The 24,743-nt window shown below is 42.4% G+C and overlaps 2 protein-coding genes across 3 annotated transcripts in view; one reads left to right on the forward strand and one right to left on the reverse strand.

The window, feature by feature from the left end:
• Positions 1-472: 472 nt before the first annotated feature.
• LOC135538959 (tensin-4-like) lies at positions 473-14,146 on the forward strand. The gene is made up of 13 exons (XM_064964830.1): positions 473-591; positions 5,131-5,400; positions 7,336-7,681; positions 7,898-8,232; positions 8,369-8,464; positions 8,957-9,088; positions 9,585-9,677; positions 10,234-10,311; positions 12,121-12,183; positions 13,140-13,311; positions 13,451-13,519; positions 13,703-13,729; positions 13,856-14,146. Exons 2-13 carry the CDS (start codon positions 5,142-5,144, stop codon positions 13,986-13,988), a joined length of 1,803 nt encoding a protein of 600 aa, XP_064820902.1. The 5' UTR covers positions 473-591; positions 5,131-5,141; the 3' UTR covers positions 13,989-14,146.
• A 2,240-nt stretch (positions 14,147-16,386) lies between these two features.
• The window catches only part of LOC135538960 (keratin, type I cytoskeletal 18-A-like), a 30,096-nt gene continuing 21,739 nt past the window's right edge, over positions 16,387-24,743 (reverse strand). For both annotated transcript variants that reach the window (XM_064964832.1, XM_064964833.1), the window contains exons 8-10: positions 23,430-23,689; positions 21,986-22,088; positions 16,387-18,383 (exon numbers count right to left, since the gene is read on the reverse strand). In XM_064964832.1, coding sequence (XP_064820904.1) covers positions 18,164-18,383; positions 21,986-22,088; positions 23,430-23,689 — 583 coding nt within the window. In that variant the 3' untranslated portion in view covers positions 16,387-18,163. The remainder of the gene's footprint in view (positions 18,384-21,985; positions 22,089-23,429; positions 23,690-24,743) is intronic.

Below are 24,743 nucleotides of genomic sequence, written 5' to 3' on the forward strand. Positions count from 1 at the left end.
TTTACACTCAAACTATGGGGTTACAGAGGAGATTAGCAAAAGTCAGACATTGCCAGACATCGTTTCATTCACCTACTCGTTTCAAAACGGACCTTGGTGAGGTCACTTCCCCAGAAAAGCAAATGACAATAGGCTATTGTTTGTAAGAAAGGGTTTATCCCTTTACATCCTTTCTGAGTGGAAAATATAAGACAGGGGTTAGACTCATGCCCTCTTCACGACCGTGTTCTCTAGAACACTACCCCTCCTTTCAATTTCACTCATTCTCGTTACAGATGTCTGTAAAAAATAAAAATGTATTCTAAATCGCCATGAATTATATTATATATAATTCCTATTTCCTGTTACTGGCTCAAATGAATATCCTACAACTCTATGTGCTTACCACGTTGATGACATCATCCGACCTAACCCAGAATGTTAGAGCTGCAAGCAAGGGCGTGTGGAACAGTGGGCTGACTGGATGACAGTGGGAGGGGTCGGGAGCTATCAATAAAAGCATTCTACTCCTGGATTCATTTACTTTGAAACCTCAGGGACATAAACAACCCCTTTCTTTACACATTGAGAACAAGAGAACAACAAAAACAGGTAAGATACCTATTTTTAAGTATACAGGATCTCATAAATGGGACGGAGGGAGATTAAGAATGCATTTAATTAGAATATGTATACTGTGTTTACTTATAATTCTGCTGTTACACTTTGGAGAAAAAAAAGATTTATGCAAGCAAGTATCAAAAAACGTTAATCAAGGATAGATAATTGTGTCTTTACAAATGTTAAAGTAGGGATTTTTCAGTAACAGACTGACACGATCATTCAAAGGTTTGGGGCCACTTAGAAATGTACTAGTTTCTGAAAGAAAAGCACATTTTTTTTGTCCATTAAAATAACATCAAATTGATAAGAAATACAGTGTAGACATTGTTAATGTTGTAAATGACTACTGTAGCAGGAAATGGATGATTTTTCATGGAATATCTACACAGGCGTACAGAGGCCCATTATCAGCAACCATCACTCCTGTGTTCCAATGGCACGTAATGTTAGCTAATCCAAGTTTATAATTTTAAAAGGCTAATTGATCATTAGAAAACCCTTTTGCAATTATGTTAGCACAGCTGAAAATGGTTGTTCTGATTAAAGAAGCAATAAAACTGGCCATCTTTAGACTAGTTGAGTATCTGGAGTATCAGCATTTGTGGGTTCGATTACAGGCTCAAAATGGCCAGAAACAAAGAACTTTCTTCTGAAACTCAGCAGTCTATTCTTGTTCTGAGAAATGAAGGTTATTCCATTCCACCAATTGCCAAGAAACTGAAGATCTCGTACAATGCTGTGTACTACTCCCTTCACAGAACAGCGCAAACTGGCTCTAACCAGAATAGAAAGAGGAGTGGGAGACCCTGGTGCATAACTGAGCAAGAGGACAAGTACATTAGAGTGTCTAGTTTGAGAAACAGATGCACCACAAGTCCTCAACTGGCAGCTTCATTAAATAGTACCCGCAAAAAACACCAGTCTCAACATCAACAGCGAAGAGGCGTCTCCGGGATGCTGGCCTTCTAGGCAGACTTCCTCTGTCCAGTGTCTGTGTTTTTTTGTCCATCTTAATCTTTTCTTTTTATTGGCCAGTCTGAGATATGTCTTTTTCTTTGCACCACCGGCCTAGAAGGCCAGCATCCCGGAGTTGCCTCTTCACTGTTGACGTTGAGACTGGTGTTTTGGGGGTGACTATTTAATGAAGCTGCCAGTTGAGGACTTGTGAGGCTGATAATGGGGCTCTCTAATGGGCTTCTGTATGCCTATGTAGATATTCCATTTAAAAAATCAGCCGTTTCCAGCTACAATAGTCATTTACAACATTATGAATGTCTACACTGTATTTCTGATCAATTTGATGTTATTTTAAAGGACATTTAAAAAAAATATTTTTTAAACAAGGACATTTCTACGTGACCCCAAACTTTTGAACGGTAGTGTATATCCATTATTCTTCTAAGTATTACGTGTATCGTGGTGAAGGTGGGTTGGGACCTCATGCACAAGCTACCTGCACATACACATGGAGATTGGACGTCCTTCGCAGGGTCGCAATCTAATGCTGCAACCTCATGCTACTGCAACTACAGTATGTGTTGCCCCTAAGGCTGATAGAATGTTTTTGAAGTGTGTCACATAACGGAGAGCCTCAAGCATCAACTTTCCTCACTCTGTCTGCAATGTGGAAATAGTAGGCTTCAGTACACTACAGCAACACTAAAGGTGGTCTTTATAAGGGCTCCTGAGTGGCGCAGGGGTCTAAGGCACTGCATCTTAGTGCTAGAGGCCTCACTACAGAACCTGGTTCGATCCCAGGCTGTATCACAACCTGTATCACAACTGGCCGTGATCAGGAGTGACCCTGCGTCGTCTGGGTTAGGGGAGGGTTTGGCCGGGGTAGGCCGTCATTGTAAATAGGAATTTGTTCTCAACCGATTTTCCTTGTTAAATAAAGGGTAAATGAAATAAGAAGCAGTTCTTAGATGTGACATCTGCACATCTTTTAATTGCTGTATTTACCATTGGTAAATCAGGATAGAAAACGTATGGTCTCTGATTGCTGTATCAGCAATGGAAATGTTGGGGGAGGACAACAAGGGTTGCGTTGTCATGGCGACTCCCTCTGGCCCTGTGACTCACTGGGTGCCTTGCCCTGCCTGAGACGAGGGGGAGGAGGGGGTAGAGTCTATGATCTCCCTCTGACACACTACACACCCTTCCTCGGACTGCTTCCTTTATCTCCTCAACTATGACTGCAAGCAAACCTTTCACTTTCACAAGAGATTGTGTCATACTTCTAGGTCAAACATGACAGTTTCAGAATGACTATGGCCCTTACCTTTACTCTTGCATGTGTGATGCTAATTAACAACAGTATTGATTTTTATTTATTTGACCTTTATTTAACTCGGCAAGCCAGTTAAGAACAAATTCTTATTTTCAATGACGGCCTAGGAACAGTGGGTTAACTGCCTGTTCAGGGGCAGAACGACAGATTTGTACCTTGTCAGCTCGGGGATTTGAACTTTCAACCTTCTGGTTACTAGTCCAACGCTCTAACCACTAGGCTACCCTGCCTAAGCAACTGGTAGGCAGAAAACCTGAAGAGAAGGATATGAGTATCTGTTAATCGCCAGTAGCTGTTAAGCCAACAGTAAACAGGTCTCATATAATTAAATATGACTCATATTTAGATGTAGCTCCTTTCACTGGGTTCACAAAAGAGTTGACCTTTGTTGACAATGCTATCAACAATACAATGAAGGTTTTGTGGAGGGTTCTTATAGTTCACGGGACAGCTGCAGGTCTATTGAGGCTGGGAACCACTGGGTGGAGATCACACAATGTGGAAGAGTGATATTTGAATTGATTTGACTCAAGATAACAATGTGTGTGAGTCCAATGAAACAGCAATATGATGTGAATCCTAAAACAAACGTGTAAATCACCTACTATACCACATCTGAACTTTTAGTGCTGAGCCTTCTCCTTGGGTTCTGTTGAATTGCAATGTCTTTTAACTGACAGCTTTTCTTAATCGGCAACTGGTTGAAATTCCGTTCCTTACAACCAGACAGTTTTAATAACTTTTCCCCTCTGGGTTTCTTAACATTTTTATCTGTAATGTAGATTTGTATACATACATGTGCATTTTAGCAAAGTGTAAATATAACTTGTACAGTAGCAGGGTCAAGTGTAGGCAAGGCACAGCTGTCCTATTTAGGTCAGTTTGGACACAGTGCAATGACTTCCATTCATCCCATTGACACACCAATGTTAGCAATCTCGCCCGTGCTAATCAAATCAAAGTTTAATATGGGACGTAGGAACAAATCCAATTAACAACCCAAAAAGCACTGTAATAGTATTCTAAATTCCATCTATATGTACAGTACCAGTTTAAAAGTCACACTTACTTAATCCAGGTTTTTTCTTTATTTAAAAAAAAAATATTTTCTACATTGTACAACAATAGTGAAGACATCAAAACTATGAAATAACACATATGAAAACAAAAAAGGGTTAAACAAATCAGAATATATTTTCTATTTGAGATTATTCAAATAGCAACCCTTTTGCCTTGATGACAGCTATGCAAACTCTTGGCATTCTCTCAACCAGCTTCAACCAGCTGGAATGCATTTCAATTAACAGGTGTGCCTTAATTTGAGGAATTTCTTTCCTTCTTAATGTGTTGCAGCCAATCAGTTGTGCTGTGACATGGTAGGGGTGGTATACAGAAGATAGCCATGTTGGCAAAATACCAAGTCCATATTATGGCAAGAACAGCTCAAATAAGCAAAGAGAAACGACAGTCCATCATTACTTTAAGACATGAAAGTCAGTCAAGTGCCGTTGCAAAAACCATCAAGTGCTGTGATGAAACTGGCTCTCATGAGTACCGCCACAGGAAAGGAAGACCCATATTTAGCTTTGCAGAGGATAGGTTCATTAGAGTTAACTGCACTACAGATTGCAGCCCAAATAAATGCTTCATAGTAACAGTTTAAGTAACAGACACATCTCAACATCAACTGTTCAGAGGAGACTGCATGAATAAGGCCTTCATGGTTGAATTGCTGCAAAGAAACCACTACTAAAGAACACAAATAATAAGAAGAGACTTGCTTGGGCCAATTGAGATGGTTTGGGATGAGTTGGACCACAGAGTGAAGGAAAAGCAGCCAAGAAGTGCTCAGCATATGTGGGAACTCCTTCAAGACTGTTGGAAAAGAATTCCAGGTGAAGCTGGTTGAGAGAATGCCAAGTGTGCAAATCTGTCAAGGCAAAAGGGCGGCTACTTTGAAGAATCTCACATGTAAATTATATTCTGATTTGTTGGTTACTTTTTTTGGTTTCTACATGATTCCATGTGTTTTTTCAGTAGTTTTGATATCTTCACTGTTATTATACAATGTATAGAAAATAGTGAAAATAAAGGAAAACCCTTGAATGAGTAGGTGTGTCCAAATTTCTGACTGGTACTATGTACGCACCGGATGAATTTACACAAGATATACTAAGAAGGATATTTACAGCAATAGATATATTAGTGAGTTAATCCCATTGGTGTGTCTGTTTCAGAGATTTACGTGATGCCTATAGCTGGATCCATGTCCCACATAATACCCAATCACATTCTGAGGGTGGGTCAGAGTACCTGCCTGGACTCTGCTCGTGAGGTAGCTCTGGGGTGCAGTCCCAGCGCCATGATGGACCCCAACGGGAGTTGCAGTGAACAGGACGACCTGGACATCTCCCTAGATAACCTGAACCAGCTCATTCTGGAACTGGACCCCACATTTGATCCCATCTACTTCAACAAGAGGTCCCAGTCCAGCAGCCCCCACACAGGTAGGACAATGAGTGAGAGGAGCATATAAAGCCCAATATTTATTCATTGCTGTAATATAGACCTATTTATTTTCTACAGTACAAACTCACATGCTTTATTTAAACTGTAGTTTATCTACATATATATATTTTTTAAATCAATATTTCTGTCAGGAGGCCTACGCCTACAGAATTACTTTCGCTCGTTCAATTCAATAGTTTTGAAAATTGAAAAATGTCCAACTTGGTCAATGAAAGGGTTCAGACCTAGGGTACTTTTCCGTCGTAAAACATGGCTAGAAACATCTGCAGTTACGTTGGCTGGATGCCAAGCCTGAGAACCTTGAATAACAACTTCCTTTGTGCCCCATTCATGTACCCATGGCCCGGGGCTTTGTAAAAATACACCCATAATTTCACATCAGTTTATTGTTACAAAATAGAGTACATTTGTCTGGGGTTACTGCCCAGACAAAAAAAAAAACATACCACACCCAGAACATCTGAGACAGACGCACTGGTGCTTTAAATACAGTCAACCTTTTCGACAGTAACTGTCTGACATGGTCTGAACAACTGAAAAACAGAAGTGAGCACAATTCCATACATACGTATTCATTCTTAGAAAACCAAAGAATAAATGGCATGGGATGTACTGAATGAGGTTACAGTAATTGTGATGGATATAGTTACTGTTACTACCTACTCATCAACGGATCTCCCCCTTGGTACTAGTCACCGTTTCACATGAACTCTCGTCACAACATAACAGTCTCACTCACCCTGACCACAGGACACCCCACCTCAGTGCCATGGGGCAAAAGACTCATCTATTTCAATAGGTTCCGTCGTTACTGACAAGCGGGTAGATCATACAGTCAACCAGAATTCTTTTTTTGGGGGGGGGGACAAGTTGAAACTTCTCCGTGGCAAAGTACTGCATTCTCATCCTCACAGCAGGAACACAGTGGTTGCTTGGTGTATTTGAAGAGGCTGGGTTGGGACTCGAACAAGTAAAAGCCTGCACGATGTGGAGGAATTTCAACCTGCCGTCTCTAGCCTCCCGGGAAAACACTTGTGTGGAAGACACTGAGTGTACAAAACATTAAGAACGCCTGCTCTTTCCAACACATAGACTGACCAGGTGAATCAAGGTGAAAGCTATGATCCCTTATTAATGGTACTGGTTAAGAATGGCCCACCACCCAAAGGACATCCAGCCAACTTGACACAACTGTGGGAAGCATTAGAGTCAACATGGGCCAGCATCCCTGTGGAATGCTTTCGACGCCTTGTAGTCGATTCCCCAACAAATTGAGGCGGTTCTGAGGGCAAAAGGGGGGCGAAACTCAATACTAGGATGTTTTTAATGTCTGGTATACTCAGTGTAGTATTGCCATAGTAAAGCCACACCCATCTAATACAGACAACGCCATAGAAGGGAAAGGAATGGGATGTATGTGTGTATACACGTATGAGATTAAACAAGTCTCCACAATCTGCTCTGACTGTAGAGTATGGGTATGCGGCTCTTGAAGAGGCAATACATTTGATCTGTAACGGCACTCCGTGGATATGACTGTTGATCACAGGAAAACAACTATTTCAACACTTCTCATTCATATTATGGGGAAGGAAACGTTTAAGACCATCCAACTTGAAATGTGTGTGATCACTTCTCGTAAGTGACTGTATGTTAGAAACACCGTAGACGAATTGTGTGACTCGTTGCTCGCCCGAATAGGGAAGTTCAGTTGATTCCCTGGTTAAGCCACTGAACATGCCTTTCTCACGCTTCTCTCGGTTTGTTCTTCCTCTCTCCTCTCAGATAACACAACATTTGCAATTTCTTATATTGTCTAGACCCATTAGGTTTTTCATTCCCCTTTTCAATCCCTTTATCCATTCGATATTTAGCACCAACTTCCTCTGGCGTTCTCCCTCTCTCTTCTCCAGATGACTTCTCTCCAGATGAAGACGTCTCCAGCTGTGTGGCCGGAGGCTGTTCTCCAAGGAACATCTCCACCTCCGTCTCCCCCTCCTGCAGCATTCCCATCCCACTGTCCTCTGCTTCTGGCTCCAGGTGCAGCCCCCAAGGCTCCCTGGTGTTCTCTGATGCCTCCTCTCGCCCCCCACTGCCGTGTGGAAGTGTCGTCCGCCGGCGGCTGCCCTCGACGCAGGGAGGCGAGGCGGGCACGTGTTCATCCCCGGTTACCCTGCGCATGTCACACTCTCACAGGAACAGTTCTGTCTCGATGATCTCCACGTCGCCCGGCTCAGAAACCAGTTACATAATGGGCAGGTCAGACTCCTTCGCACTCTGTTAATACATGCTTTTGGAAATGACTTTAATATCGGAGTTTGATGCAAAGATAATGACAAGTTCGACCAGTCATGACTCCATAGAGCAACACGAACTGGTGCTGATACAGATTGACACTTGAAAGCTCAATCTACCCTCTGTCTGGACTCCACAGTGCGGTAAACATCTTCTCTTCCACTCATCTCTCTTCCACAGCTATCAGTCGTTGCTCAGTGACAGTGAAGGCGACAGCCCCGAGTCTCTCCTCCTCTACCGCGCGTCCAGCTCCTACAGCGACGTGTCCAGGTCCTCGACCAGGCCGTTCACCAACAAGCGTTCGCCGACCGGCCCATCACCACTCGGCCACTTCCAGGGGATCCACAGCAGCCCTGCCTCCCTGGCCGGTTCACTGACAGACATCCCTGTGGTGTTGGTCAACGGAGCCCCAGAGCGGGAGCTCAGCCCCCAGTCACCTCCAGAGGCAATGGTCCCAGACATACAGATCAAGCAGAGGCCCAGCTTCAGGCCATCCTCGCCATCTCCCTCTCACTGTGAGTCCTGATGATGATGATGATCCTCGCCAATCTGTTTAAAATCTAAAATCTCAGTCCAGTGCTCTCTGCTGGGAAAAGGTTTGTGCGTATACAATAATAAAAGCATGTGCATTTTCTTTTCATGGTCCCTCAGCTTTGCAAGGCCATTTCCAAGGCAACCAGCACTCCATGAAGTTTGTCATGGACACCTCGCAGTTTTGGTTCCGCCCACACATCAACAGAGTTCAGGGTAAGCGTTTTGAGAAGAAACGGGGAGCCAATATATTTGGCAGCAACTGTTGCATTATATGTTCTAAATTACGTTTCAAAGACGCAAAGCAAATTTAGGTTGAAACAGAAAACAAAAGCTGATCTTAGGCTAAAATGAATGATTTTTATTGATACTCGGTCTGCAACAGCGTGACAAACAATGGTGACTATGGGGATAGCCCTGCACAACAATGGTGACTATGGGGATAGCCCTGCACAACAATGGTGACTATGGGGATAGCCCTGCACAACAATGGTGACTATGGGGATAGCCCTGCACAACAATGGTGACTATGGGGATAGCCCTGCACAACAATGGTGACTATGGGGATAGCCCTGCACAACAATGGTGACTATGGGGATAGCCCTGCACAACAATGGTGACTATGGGGATAGCCCTGCACAACAATGGTGACTATGGGGATAGCCCTGCACAATCTGATCTGTATCTGTGGTACCTGTGTGATTGTAGCTGAGGCCATAGTGATAGATAAGGAGCCGGGGACCTTCGTGGTGAGAGACAGCACGTCCTTCAGAGGCTCCTTCGGGCTGGCTATGAAGGTGGACCAGGCGCCCGTCAACATATCCCCTACTGGCCAACCAGGTAAACGATCCTTAAGTCCTTCTCAGTACAACACCGCTGCTCAGAACCACCACCACCACACAGTCCTATAAACAGAGTACACACAACTAAAGCACACTAAATGCCAGGATCAACACCAGTGTGTCTTGAAAAGACCTGACAGGTCTCACCTGACTCTCCCCGCTGCTAAGTTGAGTGGGAATGTCGGTCTGTGTTGACCCTGAAATCTGTGGTGCAACCGGAGGCCGCTCACTACTCACAATGTCTACCTCTGTGGCAGTGCAAACACTCAATAGCATTTGATTACCGGAATGTTATTATAGAGATTAAATCCTGGCTTCTTACATCAGTAGTAACTATTATCAATATTACACAACACCGCATCATCACAGTAGAATCAAAGCCATCTGTCCGTATGTTATCTAACTGGGATATGTCATATCAGATTTGTTTTCAGTAAATACTACACTGCCTATCTGCCTTGTCACTTTCCTGACTCTTGGCTTCTTTATTGCAGCGGAGGGCAGCTCAGATCTCGTGAGGCACTTCCTCATTGAATCGTCGGCCAGGGGCGTCCGTATCAAGGGCTCCTCACATGAACCGTACTTTGGTAAGAAGTGGGCTACGTCCACTTGTTCATTCATAGTGCGACAATCCATCAATCCCACACTTCTTTGACAGATTGCTCATTCATGGTAAACAGTCCTGACAAAAGGCCCACACCCTGGTTTAGGAGAAGCACGAATCACAAGACGTGAGTCAGCCATGTCTGGTCTGTGTCCTGAAAACTGGGAGGCAGAGGGATGGAGACGTTTTCATTTCAGGGCTTTGAGAGATATGGGCTTCTATCCTGTCCTGTAAGAAAGAATGAAAGTAGATGAGATTTATATTGGCTGTACCGCAACAATCACAGAAAAACAACAGTTGAGTCTGATTGTGACAATCTATGCTGATCTCAAACACATTTGTGATGTCGAGGTTGCTTTGTTGGTGCCTTGGATCATCAAGGCTACCCTGGTGCACAGACGTAATGCCATGACTCAGAAAGATCACCCACGCCCTCTTGTGGACATTCCTTGAAACAACATGAATACTTTATCATTTGATATGTATATTCAACCATTAAGTTAAAACAATTGGACTGTTTTTTTTGTATCCCCTTGCAGGTAGTCTGTCTGCCCTGGTCTTCCAACACACCGTCACTCCGTATGCCCTACCCTGCAAACTTCTGCTCCAGTCACATGGTATGCTATAGTACTTTAACGAATAGCCTAGATCTAATCAGGCAACAAGCCACAGATGATGTTGACATACGTTTTATGATGATGTGAATAATAGCGTATTCCACATATAAGACGACATTTTCATTTCTAAACCAGGCAATTAAATAGTACAGTTGAAGTCGGACGTTTACATACACTTAGGTTGGGAGTCATTAAAACTTGTTTTTCAACCACTCCACAAATTTCTTGTTAACAAACTATAGTTTTTGGCAAGTCGGTTAGGACATCTACTTTGTGCATGACAGAAGTAATTTTTCCAACAATTGCTTACAGACAGATTATTTTACTTATAATTCACTGTATCACAATTCCAGTGAGTCAGAAGTTTACATACACTAAGTTGACTGTGCCTTTAAACAGCTTGGAAAATTCCAGAAAATTATGTCATGGCTTTAGAAGATTCTTATAGGCTAATTGACATAATTTGAGTCAATTGGAGGTGTACCTGTGGATGTATTTCAAGACCTACCTTTAAACTCAGTGTGTCTTTGCTTGACATCATGGGGAAATCAAAAGAAATCAGCCAAGACCTCAGAAAAACAATTGTAGACCTCCACAAGTCTGGTTCATCTTTGGGAGCAATTTCCAAATGCCTGAAGGTACCACTTTCATCTGTACAAACAATAGTACGCAAGTATAAACACCATGGGACCACGCAGACGTCATACCGCTCAGGAAGGAGACTCGTTCTGTCTCCTAGAGATGAACGTACTTTGGTGTGAAAAGTGCAAATCAATCCCGGAACAACAGCAAAGAACCTTGTGAAGATGCTGGAGGAAACAGGTACAAAAGTATCTATATCCACAGTAAAACGAGTCCTATATCGACATAACCTGAAAGGCTGCTCAGCAAGTAAAAAGCCACAGCTCCAAAACCGCCATAAAGCCAGACTACGGTTTGCAACTGCACATGGGGGCAAATATTGTACTTTTTGGAGAAATGTCCTCTGGTCTGATGAAACAAAAATAGAACTGTTTGGCCATAATGATCACCGTTATTTTTGGAGGGAAAAGGGGGAGGCTTGCAAGCCGAGGAACACCATCCCAACCATGAAGCACGGGGGTGGCGGCATCATGTTGTGTGAGTGCTTTGCTGCAGGAGGAACTGGTGCACTTCACAAAATAGATGACATCATGAAGAAGAACAACTATGTGGATATATTGAAGCAAAATCTCAAGACATCAGTTAAAGTTTGGTCACAAAAGCTTGGTCACAAATGGGTCTTCCAAATGGACAATGACCCCAAGCATACTTCCAAAGTTGTGGCAAAATGGCTTAAGGACAACAAAATCAAGGTATTGGAGTGGCCATCACAAAGCCCTGACCTCAAGCCTATAGAACATTTGTGGGCAGAACTGAAAAAGCGTGTGCGAGCAAGGAGGCCTACAAACCTGACTCAGTTACACCAGCTCTGTCAGGAGGAATGGGCCAAAATTCACCCAACTTATTGTGGGAAGCTTGTGGAAGGCTACCTGAAACGTTTAATCCAAGTTAAACAATTTAAAGGCAATGCTACCAAATACTAATTGAGTGTATGTACACTTCTGACCCACTGGTAATGTGATGAAAGAAATAAAAGCTGAAATAAATAATTATCTCTACAATTATTCTGACATTTCACATTCTTAAAATAAAGTGGTGATCCCAACTGACCTAAGACAGGTAGTTTTTACTAGGGTTAAATGTCATGAATTGTGAAACTGAGTTTAAATGTATTTGGCTAAGGTGTATGTAAACTTCCGACTTCTACTGCATCTGTTTGGTCTACAGATCTGAACAAAGGACAGGAGGAAACAAATGACAGGTCAGCACCAGAAGACAAGACCAAGACGGGTAAGAATTGTGCACCCACCGTTCATCGTTAGGTTGTCGAGTTGTGGTATCAATTCGCCAATCAGCTAGCTAAGTTTTATATTATTCTTCCTCTAAGGAATAACATGCATCAACATCATATTTCATGAACATGTTTGGTAGGCCTTAATGGTGACTGGCTAAAGAAGTATTCCAAGCTAGCTAGCTAGCTATAATAGCCAGCATTTCATTGTAATATTAGCTAATTATATGTTAATGGCTTACCTGAGTAAACTTGGCCTTACAAAAAAATATTGCAGTTTTGATACAGCAGTAAAAGTAGAGTAAATGCAGTTGACTGGTATTTTAGCAGAAAGAATTGCAGCATACTGCGGTTATACTGCACATTTTGTCCGTAACGGGTGAAAACCAATGCAGCAGTTATCTTGAACTTGTTAGTTCAACTACAAGTTAGTTTCCCGGTAATATACTTTTGGAACATATTTAAATATGTACAAAGTCAGCGAACGGTATGTTCGGGTAAGTACACTCGTAACAACCTAAACATGGCGAAACTTATATTAGATCAAATAAGCCTCACGTATCAAAATAGCAATTCATGTTTATCTTGGCTAAATTCAACACTCTCATTGCGGCCCATACAAAAACTCCTCGCCTGCTTATTAATTAGGAATCTGCTTAACGTGGGCAGATTTTATACAGCACTGTATGAGTGCAACACAAGCTGCAACAATGTTGCAACTTCTTGCATTCAATCAATTATGCTACATTATAAACAGTCATAGTAGGTTACATTGCACACAGCATTTAGCCTCCTATAGTATTTAGGGAATGACTGGTAAGTGTAGAAATCTGCAGTACAATGTAGTGGTTGTCCCCCTGTCCTGCATGCCGCAGTAGACAGCTGTGATAAAAAAAAGCACCACTGGTTTCTCTTCTCTCAAATGAATTCATGATCTTCCCTGTCTTCTCCCTAGCTTGCAATTTCCTCTACCTGAGTGCTATCCCCACTGAGACGTTGACAGGGCCGTGTGCTGTACAAAAGGCTGTGTCCTCCACCTTCACGATGGACCTGAGCACCATCACAACCACCATAGTCAACCTAAAGGTGTCGCCCAAAGGTGTCACCTTGACAGACATCCAGAGAAAGTAAGAAAAATATGGCGTTTTTTTTCTGAATGACCTTTTCTTTTGAGTTGTTCCGTGACTCTACAGCTGATGAGGGTAACTGACTTCTAAGACCGTTCTCGATGAAATGAAATCTGATGAAGGTGTGTGTTCCCATTAGACTTTTCTTCAGACGTCATTACCCTGCACACATGCTCAGCTACAGTGGTGAAGATCCAGACAAGAGACTGTGAGTTGATTCTTTCAAAAGCTTGTGTTTCAGGGCCCCGAGTTTTTCCTGGTAAGGTCATGTGGTCAGGAAAAACATGGGGCCTACAAATCAGAAATAAAGTCCACTCTGAATGGACTGTTTCTCTCTCCACTTTTAAACATCGTTTTAATCTCTAAATTCAACCACTTTTCATCTTCACAGGTGGTACAGGAGTTCCAAACCAGCAAGGTAATGTTCTTCATTATTAGACAGCTTCAGCAGGCATTTGCCCACATTATAATAGGTATAATTTGTGAATGAAAGCTAACAACAATGTAGGCTAATATCTAACTTTGATTCTTTTTTCCCCTCCAGGATATTTGGTATAGTGGCAAAGGGCACTGAAGCGGGTAGGGAGAATGTGTGCCACGTCTTCGCAGAATACGACCCTCTTCAGCCCTGTAATCCGACCATTGAGTTGACACAGGGCATAATTTTCAAACCATAACCTCAATCTGTCCAGTATGGGAAGGTGAGATAAGACAATATCACCCTACTGAATGTTGGAAGCTCTTTACATCACTACGGTCTACGAGGGCGCCCAGAGCCAGACCTGACACACATACTCTGATGTGTCAATTCTCGGTCTGTGTATGCAGGCAGGGGGGGGGGGGGGGATTAAAAAACAACATTTTAATAAAAAATAAATCCACTGAGTAAATCTAACATCCCGATTCTCGAGCTGCAACACACAGACATGTACGGTGTGGACATTCAATGGGCTCTAAAGTGCCAACAGTTCACTCGCATTTGCTAGTGAAAGAAATTAATGCGTCCTATTAGTTGTATTTTCCACGTAACATTACGAGGATCACGCAACCTGAGTCAGTAACTGTAATTATGATCCACGTCACAAAAAGCATTACAAAGGTATTAATCAAAAATAAATATAAACATCTTGGCATTAAATGTGGTCGGGAGATTAGAAGAATGCGCAATGAAGAATGAATGTGTCCGGTATTAGCTATAGAGGCAATGCTTCTAGAATGCCTTGCACTAGATTTGAGATTTTATCAATTTTGAAAATCCAAATGATGTATGCAGCTGTAAAGAAATACAATATGCACCTTACATAGGCTGAAACACTCATCTAACGAAGAGATCGCTGACATTGCCAATGGGCAGACAGATTGCCAACGACAACCTTTTGAGCAGAGTCTGATCAACATGCGCACGGATCAGGCCTGGAGAGAAATCGGCTGTGACGCTGGGGATTTTGGTCTTATTCCACAGCAATGCAGACTGCGAACGAATATTCAGTCTCGTTTCCAATAACAAAACCCAGTACAGTCTCCCCCAGTACAGACATTCTGAGTGCCCTCGTTACCAAGGTTTCAATGATGGGCAGTGGAACTGTTTGCCACAGAGAAGTCTACCCTGATCCCTGCTGCGTAATTCTAAATCCGCTAGCAACCAGGCAAGTCTGCCTAGGAAATTATTTCCTAAACATTTTGAACGTCTCTAGAAGATTTGTTCTCACCCACTGTTTCCTATCATAACTTTTTCGTTTGTACTGTATTATGGATAAAATGTTTATTTTTGATGCTCTGCTTCAAACATTTGTTATTCGTATCATGTCAGTTTTTTTTATCGCGGATAAGACGTTTGCACATGTTGTACCTAAACAAATAACTTGTTATTTGTTTAATAAAATAAAAACTCAAAGAATAAAGGCCCTTTGTGTCTTTCTAATTAGTTATTGTTAGTGACTTTTACCATATGTGTAACTGGAATGCTGTCAAGAAGAAAGAAGGAAAGAAAGTATTCCAACCTTGTATAGACTTGATTTGGTACAATTATATAATTGCGATCAGACTCACAAACAGCGCGCGCATGAACATGTGGGGGGGAACCCCAATTCGGCGCGTGCTACGCGCGCGAGTTGAATCTCCAATTTGACGCGCGCGTCTGGTACTCTAAAACGTTGGACAGTGTTGGCAGGTCTGCAAGTGATTCCTGTAGCATGTTGCAGGTTTGATGACCCCACTGAGCCCAAAAAGCTTACTTTCCATCAAAGCTAAGACTGTGGTGTCCGTTCATGAAAATGTGGTACCTCCAATTAATTTCGTACAAGGTAGGAAGATACTGTAGATTTCAAAATCGATAGGTCATATAGATGTTACATGCTATAACTTTGGATGGGAAGGGTTAGACAAAGTACACTACTGATGTACTGTAGATCAGTACCTTATTTAATAGTCACCTCCTGATTATGTGGAGGGCACAGTAACTGGAGCTCTCTTCATTTCTACAGGAAACTGTGATATAAATCTGTAGTAGTTATCTATCGAGGTTGAAAAGCACTTGAGGTTCATTAGATAAGTTGAGATATCCTCTTGGGGACAAATTCTAACTTGAGATCCATGTGTCACTTGCATTTTGGCACAACTCTCCCATCTACACTAATGCATGAGAAAATGTGATTTATGGGCATGCAAGTTAGAATTGGGCCCTAGTATGGGTCATTTGATTATGTATAGCCGATTGCTATGCTTCATGACAATTATATTTTTTCCTGCACTAACTTTATCATATCTATTTTGTCAGATGTTGTATATTATTGTGTATTGAATACAAAACGTATCTATTTCATATTTTGTCATATTTATTTTATATTTAGGATAATAATAAACTTAAAGTGACAAGTGTTTGTGTCTTGTCCAGTAATGGATCTTTAATATCCCTGCACAAACACATACCTGCCAAATACATGAAAGAATCTGGAAATACATTAAATAATATGACTCTGTGGAAATACATTACCTCTGAAAAATTTGCAGCATTTGTACAAATACCCATGACTAGAGAAATATACTATTCTATATATATTTTTTAAACCCACTGAATACAGCGTTTTTGGTGTTTTATTTAAATGAATACATTGTTAGATAAAGGCATAATTCTTCATTCTAAAGTTAAAGAGCTCCAAAAACGAAAAGAAGATTTAGTCCCAAGTACTCCGTGAAGCAGAGCAAATCAAGCGCATGAAGAACTGCATAGAATATAATTGTTTTTAACATTTGTACACAGGAGGGACCCAACTGCAATGCACAATGGTATTATCTTCGCGTCATATATTTGGTGCCAACTCAAAAACGTTGCAAAAAAATAAAATAAAGATACTGTCTTATAGAGTGTAATCAGTGATATAGATATTATGTATACGACCCAACAATACCAAAATAAAGCATTCAGGATACTGAAGAGCAACTATTTACAAATACCGCCCCCTGCTGGCTAAACCAGGGTATATCTCTGCGATACAAGAGGCGGGGTTAGATTAGAAAAGGGCTCTCCGTCTCCAACCGTTGGAGACCTTCCGTCCTGTAGGTTTTCGCTCATATCCTAATCTAGCGCACCTGATTCTAATAATTAGCTGGTTGATAAACTGAATCAGGTTAGTCACAACTCGGGTTGAAACGAAAACCTACAGGATGGTTGCTCTCCATGAAGAAGCCTCACTACAATTTCGGGTCACAGTGAGCAGTGTGGGGGAAATAAATAGCTTTTTTTTTTAACTGTACATTTCTAACTTCGTTGCTTTGTTTGGACGTTGTCCATAATATAGATAATATATAGACTACAGTTGATTTACAGCATTATAAGGAAAAAGCCCGAAGTACAGGTTTCAGCCATAGGCAAACTGTCAATGCTGGGTTGATCCATGACTGCGTAGCAAAACCATTCGCATTTTACACACAGCGAATTGAGAAGTAAAGAACCACCCTTAAATAGTCCACAGTAGAATTCCACATACAACTCTGTGATGCCTCAGCTTTTTCCCCATGTTTATATTTTTCACCACCTGTATAAAGTGTCAGTTGTTACCGAGGGATGGTTGGATTATACATGTTAAATGTGATGACCACTATATACTCTATCATATATTATTGACCACAGGGGAAATCTCTTGAACATGGCATTTTGTCACATTTGCCTTGGATGGCAAAATCGCAAGTAGGCAATATGACTTTCTACTTTTACACATGATTAAGAAATGCTGATATATCAAATGAAACACACATTAACCCCTCATGTACGTGTTCTTCTGTAATTTAGCAATAAGGCCAGAGGAGGTGTGGTATATGGCCAATAGACAGCGGATAAGGGCTGTTCCTATGCGTAACGAAGAGTGCCTGGACACAGCCCTTAGCCGTGGTATATTGGCATATACCACAAACCCTGAGGTGCCTTGTTGCTGTTATAAACTGGTTACCAATGTAATTATAGTGGTAAAAACAAACGTTATCATACCTGTGGTATAAGGTCTGATATACCACAGCTGTCAGCCAATCTGCATTCGGGGCTCGAACCACCAGTTTATAATATTTCATAACTCTTTGCAATTCATGGGACCAGTGTTGCTAGTTAGCAATGGCGCTAATAGTTATTACTGGACCTGGTCGGTCCCATGAATGTGTTTTATATTTTGTACGCTTCCGCATGGAATGTCTTAATTGTCTTAACCTTCCCGTCTTCAGCCTAGGTCAATGGGAAGCAATGCTGATATCACGGTGATATCACTGTCAAGGGTAGGGATGCTGTTGCCAGATCACAACATTTATGAGGGAGGCAATTCAATGATGATATCACCCATCAATGATGGTCATACTGTTGCATCGACTATACTGTTGCCGCGATGGTGGGGATACTGCGGGACCTCTTCATCACCAGGCGGACCTCCACGTCGGGCAGGCTGTCCTGCTTGGTCTGGGCGCAGCCTTCGTCTGCCGCCGCCATGTGCAGGTCGAATCGTAGCGACACCGACTTCTTCCGCAGCTTGGGGTTCCCCTTGAAGAAGGAGCCCTCCCACTGCTTAATCACCTTGTCAATCCTGTCCGTCCTGGGGGGTTGGGGAAACAATGGGTTCGGTTTTAAAAGGCAATAGATGCTAGACGGCAACTAGAAGCGTAGAGTACATGTTTAGAAACAAACAAACATGCCTTAACAAAGCTGGTGTTGTGAAGTGTACCCTGGCCACAGTAAACCTGGGGTAAATCCTAATATGGTATCTCTAACTGATGATTGGTCCTTTATGATTGTATGGGTGGGACTTTTCCAGTAAAAGGTATAAGTCAGAGAACCCTTCCCAAACACACAAGGATTGTACATGCCTCATGAACAGTTCATTGTGATAAGTATCTAATTCAAAGTCAAGGAAAGTTTACGAGATGACACAGTTAGTAAAACAACTGGCTTTAAGCAGCAGGGTGACGATGACTCTGAAAGCAAACATATTTATGCGGCCGTTCCCATCCTGGTTGGTACAGAGTGTGGTTTTAACACCTGATGTGTGCACAAAGAATTTAGGAATGACAGACGCCACTCCCTCTTGGGGAACGCCGGTGTCTCCATATCTAATGGAGCTCATTAAGGAATGTCTCTCAATGAGAAAGATTCCCAGCAACCCCCAGACCGTGAGCTCATGCCAAATTTATGCCACATTTCGCAACAGAATAAACTGCTGTTAATCACTCCTGGCTTAGGCATGCAGAGGCACTTCCCTGTGCGTGTCTGCACATCTTGTCTCTTGGACTAGATGTCGCTAAGGGAGGGAAAATGAAAGTGTCTATTGGTGTCATCTTTAGTCTAACAAAGAAAATACACACGGAAAGGTGGTTCATGTGAAATATATGTTCAGCTGCTACCGAAAGTGGCAAACAAATGTGTCCTGAATTATATTTAGAAAACCTCATGTGACAGTTTGAAAAGATATCCCATAATAGTCTCTTGAATAACATATGTAAAGCATCCCTGCTCCCTTCATTGTAGTTGACACTCAGGAACGATTACTATTCACACTTACTGAATCAGGCGGTGACAGTGAGTCAACAATCATGATTAATAGGTCTGATTAGGGATGTGGCGATCATGAAATTTCATCATCCGGGGATTGTCAACCAAATAACTGCCGGTCTCACGGTAACTGACCATTAATGAACCTAAACACATTTAGCATCTGCTGGCTTCTACACATAGGCTGTAAGACACTGATGTATACCTTCGGAACATCTCAATTTTAAAAAGTCTTAATAAATCCATGTATTATAGCCTACACCTTAACAATAAATCCATTCTTTATTTTAGACAGGTATAAAGAAACATGATATGAAAATGTATTTTTTTGTCTATTTCACAAGAACAGAATTGCATATGTAAGTTGACTTTATGTTAGGCCCTGATCTGGCTATGCCATATGACTGTGGGCTACACTAGTTCATTTAGCAGACAAGATTTGCTTAGAATTCTGTGGCATTATTTTACATTATTTTATAGTATGAAGAATACAATAGAATAAAGCCGAATAAAATAGAAATGATATTTTCTCCAAATGATTCGAGGGAATGCGCATATGCAGCTATTCTGTGTTGAGCAGTTAACAAAGAAATAGGTACTCCTATATTCTTAATTTAGTTTCTAATGTACCTTTAGGTCTTCAAACATTGGGCTATATGTTTCTATTTTTAATACATTGGAAGGCTGCATGATGCCACTAATGATGATTTGAAAAAAAGTTGCTTGAAAGGCATGAGCTCTGCTTAGTTTGTTTTGCACAGGCTGTACACACTTCATCAGTCTCTCATTCACAATTTGACAAGCACTTGATAATGCCTCGAATTTCCCAGCTGCATCCCCTTTGTGTGACCGTAATGCACTGTTAAAAATCCATGCCTTTTGCGGGCCAGTGACCGTCGTGCCCTTGGGCTCAATATAATACTTATAATTCCCTTTTCTCTAAGTGCTACGTGCTCCGAAGCACTTCTCATTCACATGGCTCTCCATCACGTGATCGGGTCTTTCTCACAGGCTACAAGTGTAGACAGACACATCGGGGACGCAAGTGCACGTGTCCTTATCCAATTCCGAGGTGCATATTGAAGATATTGGAAGAACTGTCCACATTTACTTTTCGTCAGCCAACAAGATGAGGAGGCCTAACGACGAGCAAAAGCACTAGCCTATGTCAATCTACCATCCCCCATTGTACAAAAGTTCACCTATTCTGTTCTGTGCAATGAATAAATATTCCAAACATAGTCTGGGACAGTTGTGGGATGTGATAGATTCCAAATTAATGCAACCACTACGCAATGAGGCTGATGCAACAGATCAGAACATTTAGCTTAAAATGTTGATAAACTATTAGGCTATTTCTTCACATTATAAGCGCAGCAATGCGCACACGGCAGCAGGCTATAAGCACAAATGTTTCATTAGGAGGAAAACACCATGATCAAAAGTGACCGCAAATGAGATTATGCATGTAATGCTTTTATTATAGAGGTGCATCTTTATGGTGAAAAGGATCTTTCCCAAACTTGAAACACATTCGCTGCTTTATGTATAACAGTTGGACTCTACACCCCTTGTAAAGTGGATTGATGTGCTTAATTTTAAGAAGTTATTTGGCCACTTTAAGATATAGACCTACGGGCTAGGCTACATGAGTTGTGCAACTATGATTTGAAAAAGATGAAAAAAAGGACTTGTTTCTTGCCACACGCTAGGCATCATACACAAGTGATAATATATCATTCAGTTCAAGTGAGAGGCAAATATTGTCACCCATCAGACCATTCTTGATTTAATCTCGTCTTTCCATATACTAAATAATATATCTGTGAAATGAGTTTTGATTCAGAATGGACCATTATTATTCACTTGTCCCGAAACTGTCAGGGGAAAAAATACATGTCATCTATGCACTTAAATAGCGAACGGAGGACGATTTTCCTGTGCTAATTTTTTTATGCCAGGTAGGCTATACTGTTGTAAAGAGAAGCAATGTGCTTAATATTAGGAAAGTTGGAAAAAATATATAGTAGGCCTAGCCTATACAATCTGATGGGATGCTATAGAGGCCATCACTGTTTTCTCACACAATTGCATAGCCTATAGAAATGTTGCGCAACATGAGCTCATGTGCTCTCATGAAGTGTTTGATTAGATTTTGAAATACATTTTTTATTGATGTCAGAGTGATTAGAGGGACATGCTAGACTACAACTAGAAGGGTAGAGTACACGTATAGAAACAATCAAGCAAACATGCCTTAACAAAGCTGGTGTTGTGAAGTGTACCCTGGCCACAGTAAACCTGGGGTAAATCCTAATATGGTATCTCTAACTGATGATTGGTCCTATATGATTGTATGGGTGGGACTTTTCCAGTAAAAGGTATAAGTCAGAGAACCCTTCCCAAACACACACTGATTGTACATGCCTCATGAACAGTTCATTGTGATAAGTATCTAATTCAAAGTCAAGGAAAGTTTACGAGATGACACAGTTAGTAAAACAACTGGCTTTAAGCACCAGGGTGACGATGACTCTGAAAGCAAACATGTTTATGCGGCCGTTCCCATCCTGGTTGGTACAGAGTACTCAGCACAAGTGTGGCGGTAATACGGTCACCGCAACAGCCCTAGGTCTGATAAATACTTACTCCACGGTGCCAGTGCCCTCTGCACTCTCCCTCACCACGTTCCCTTGGAGGATCTCCTGGGTCTTCACTGTGGAAATCCTCAGATCGTTGTCTCTCTCTGGCTCTGCACAAATCAAACAGAAATTTGATTTGTGACACACACATATGCTACATAACCAACAGTATGTGGACACCTGCTCGTTGAACATCTCATTCCAAAATCATGGACATTAATATGGAGTTGGTCCCCCCCCTTTGCTGCCATAACAGCCTACACACTTATGGGAAGGCATTCCATTAGGTGTTGTAACATTGCTAGGGGGACTTGCTTCCCTTCAGCAACAAGAGCATTGGTGAGGTCGGGCACGGCGTGTTGGGCGATTAGGACTGGCTCACAGTCGGTGTTCCAATTCATTCCAAAGGTGATTGATGGGGTTGAGGTCTGGGCTCCATGCAGTCCAGTCAAGTTCTTCCACACAGATCTCGACAGACCATTTCTGTATGACCCTCGCTTTGTGCACGGGGTCATTGTCATACCGGAACAGGAAAAGGCCTTCCCCAAAATGTTGCCATAGAGTTGGAAGCACAGAATCATCTAGAATGTTATTGAATGCTGCAGCATTAAGATTTCCCTTCACTGGAACTAAGGGGCCCAAACCTTGAAAAACAGCCCCAGACCATTACTCCTCCTTCACCAAACTTTACAGTTTGCACTACACTTTGGGGCAGGTAGTGTTCGCCAAACCCAGATTCGTCCGTAGGACTGCTAGAGAACGTGTTTTTGATGCAACAGAGTTCAATGGCGGCAAGCTTTATGCCACTCCAGCCAATGCTTGGCGTTGCGCATGGTGATCTTAGGCTTGTGTGCGGCTGCTCAGCCATGGAAACCCTTTTCATGAAGCTCCCGACGAACAGATCTTGTGCTGACGTTGCCTCCAGAGGAAGTTTGGAACTTGGTAGTGAGTGTTGCAACCGAGGACAGACGATTTTTACGCGCTATGCGCTTTAGCACTCGGTGGTCCCGTTCTGTGAGCCTGTGTTGCCTACCACTTCGCAGCTGAGCCGTTGTTGCTCCGAGACATTTCCACTTCACAATAACAGCACTTACAATTGACCGGGGAAGCCCTAGCAGGTGAGAAATTTGACACACTGACTTGTTGGAAAGGTGGCATCCTATGACGGTGCCACATTGAAAGTCACTGAGCTCTTCAGTAAGGCCTTTCTACTGCCAGTGTTTGTCTATGGAGATTGCATGGCTGTACGCTCCATTTTATACACCTGTCAACAACGGGTGTGGCTGAAATATCCGAATCCACAAATGTTTTTATATATAGTGTATTTAGCATACTGAATGTGTGTGTATGGTATTCCTGCCTGATTGTGTGTATACGAGTGTGTATATGACTATTAACATTAATATGTGTGTACCATTCTGTGTGTGTATGTGTCTGACCACGTCACCCACCTGTAAGGATGACCAGGCTCTGTTGCCTATACAGCGTTAGTGCAGGGCTCTTCCTCAGGCCGTTCTCTGTCACAGACCACTGCTGGGGTCTCTCAGGCAGGGGCTCGGACAGTGGCTCCTCAGGGGTCACTGCGGGGTCACTGAGGCCATTCTCCTCCACTCCATTCTCCTTGGGCTCCTCCCCTATGGGCCCTGGCTCTCTTATGGGGCCCCTCCAGCGCCGTAGCCCCATGACCTGTCCGTTACGCCCACCTGGGTACCTGTGAATAGATGAGAAAACATGGTGAGTAGGACTCAATGGAATCTGTGAGGGGGGACACTCCTTCGGCAGCTGTCTCAGATGCTGTCTACATATTTGATGGGATAACTTTAGCCATTTCCGTGCACTCACAGAAATTGCCTGGCGGAAGGATATCTTATAGTGTGGTCAGCACATCCGAATAATGATATGACATGACGGAGCAGATTGATACAATACAGAGCCTGGCATCTTGAGTTGAGCAAGTGCATTGTGATCTTCTGAGAATATAGATCTGAATCCAATAGACTGGGAGAAGATCTAGGATGCATCATCGAGCGTCACCTTACTCAACCTGGATGGTCATAAAACTAGATCCTGCGGAGCACCTCCCAGATCAATAAAAGGTGGTACTAAAAACATAATTATGAGGCCTGCTGGGGTGAGTGTGCTAAATTGAGGAACAGATCTGCGATGTACAAACATAATGGCCGTGAACTGTCTGTGCTTGAATGCATTCGTGTGACCAGCCTGTGAATGCCCCAGTGATGATAACTGAGTATAAACTTTAGGCCTGTAAATTGAATGGAATCTTCCGTAATAAATGTTAAGAGGAAACGACATTAAAGATCTCAGGGACCCGAAAGCCATGAGGTGAAGAGGTGAATGTGGGGATGTCTGGTACAGAACATCTGGTAGTTTAAAACGGTCTTATATCTGTACACACAACGCAGAGAAATGAGTCTGTCTGTCTGCCTGTATTGTCTGCCTGTCTGTCTGTCTGCCTGTATTGTCTACCTGTCTGTCTGTCTGTCCGTCCGTCCGTCTGTCTGTCTTACTGCCTGTCTGTCTGTCTTACTGCCTGTCTTCTTGTCTGTCTTCTTGTCTGTCTGCTTGTCTGTCTGCTTGTCTGTCTGCCTGTCTTTCTGCATGTCTGTCTGTCTGCCTGTTTTCCTGCATGCCTGTCTGCCTTCCTGCCTGGCTGCCTGTATTGTATGTAAGTAAATACACTGAGTGCACAAAACATTAAGAACACATCCCCCACCCCTTGGACTCTACAAGGTGTTAAAAGCATT

Source organism: Oncorhynchus masou, unplaced genomic scaffold (assembly GCF_036934945.1).
Source record: "Oncorhynchus masou masou isolate Uvic2021 unplaced genomic scaffold, UVic_Omas_1.1 unplaced_scaffold_32___fragment_6___debris, whole genome shotgun sequence".
NCBI classification, from domain to species: Eukaryota; Metazoa; Chordata; class Actinopteri; order Salmoniformes; family Salmonidae; genus Oncorhynchus; species Oncorhynchus masou.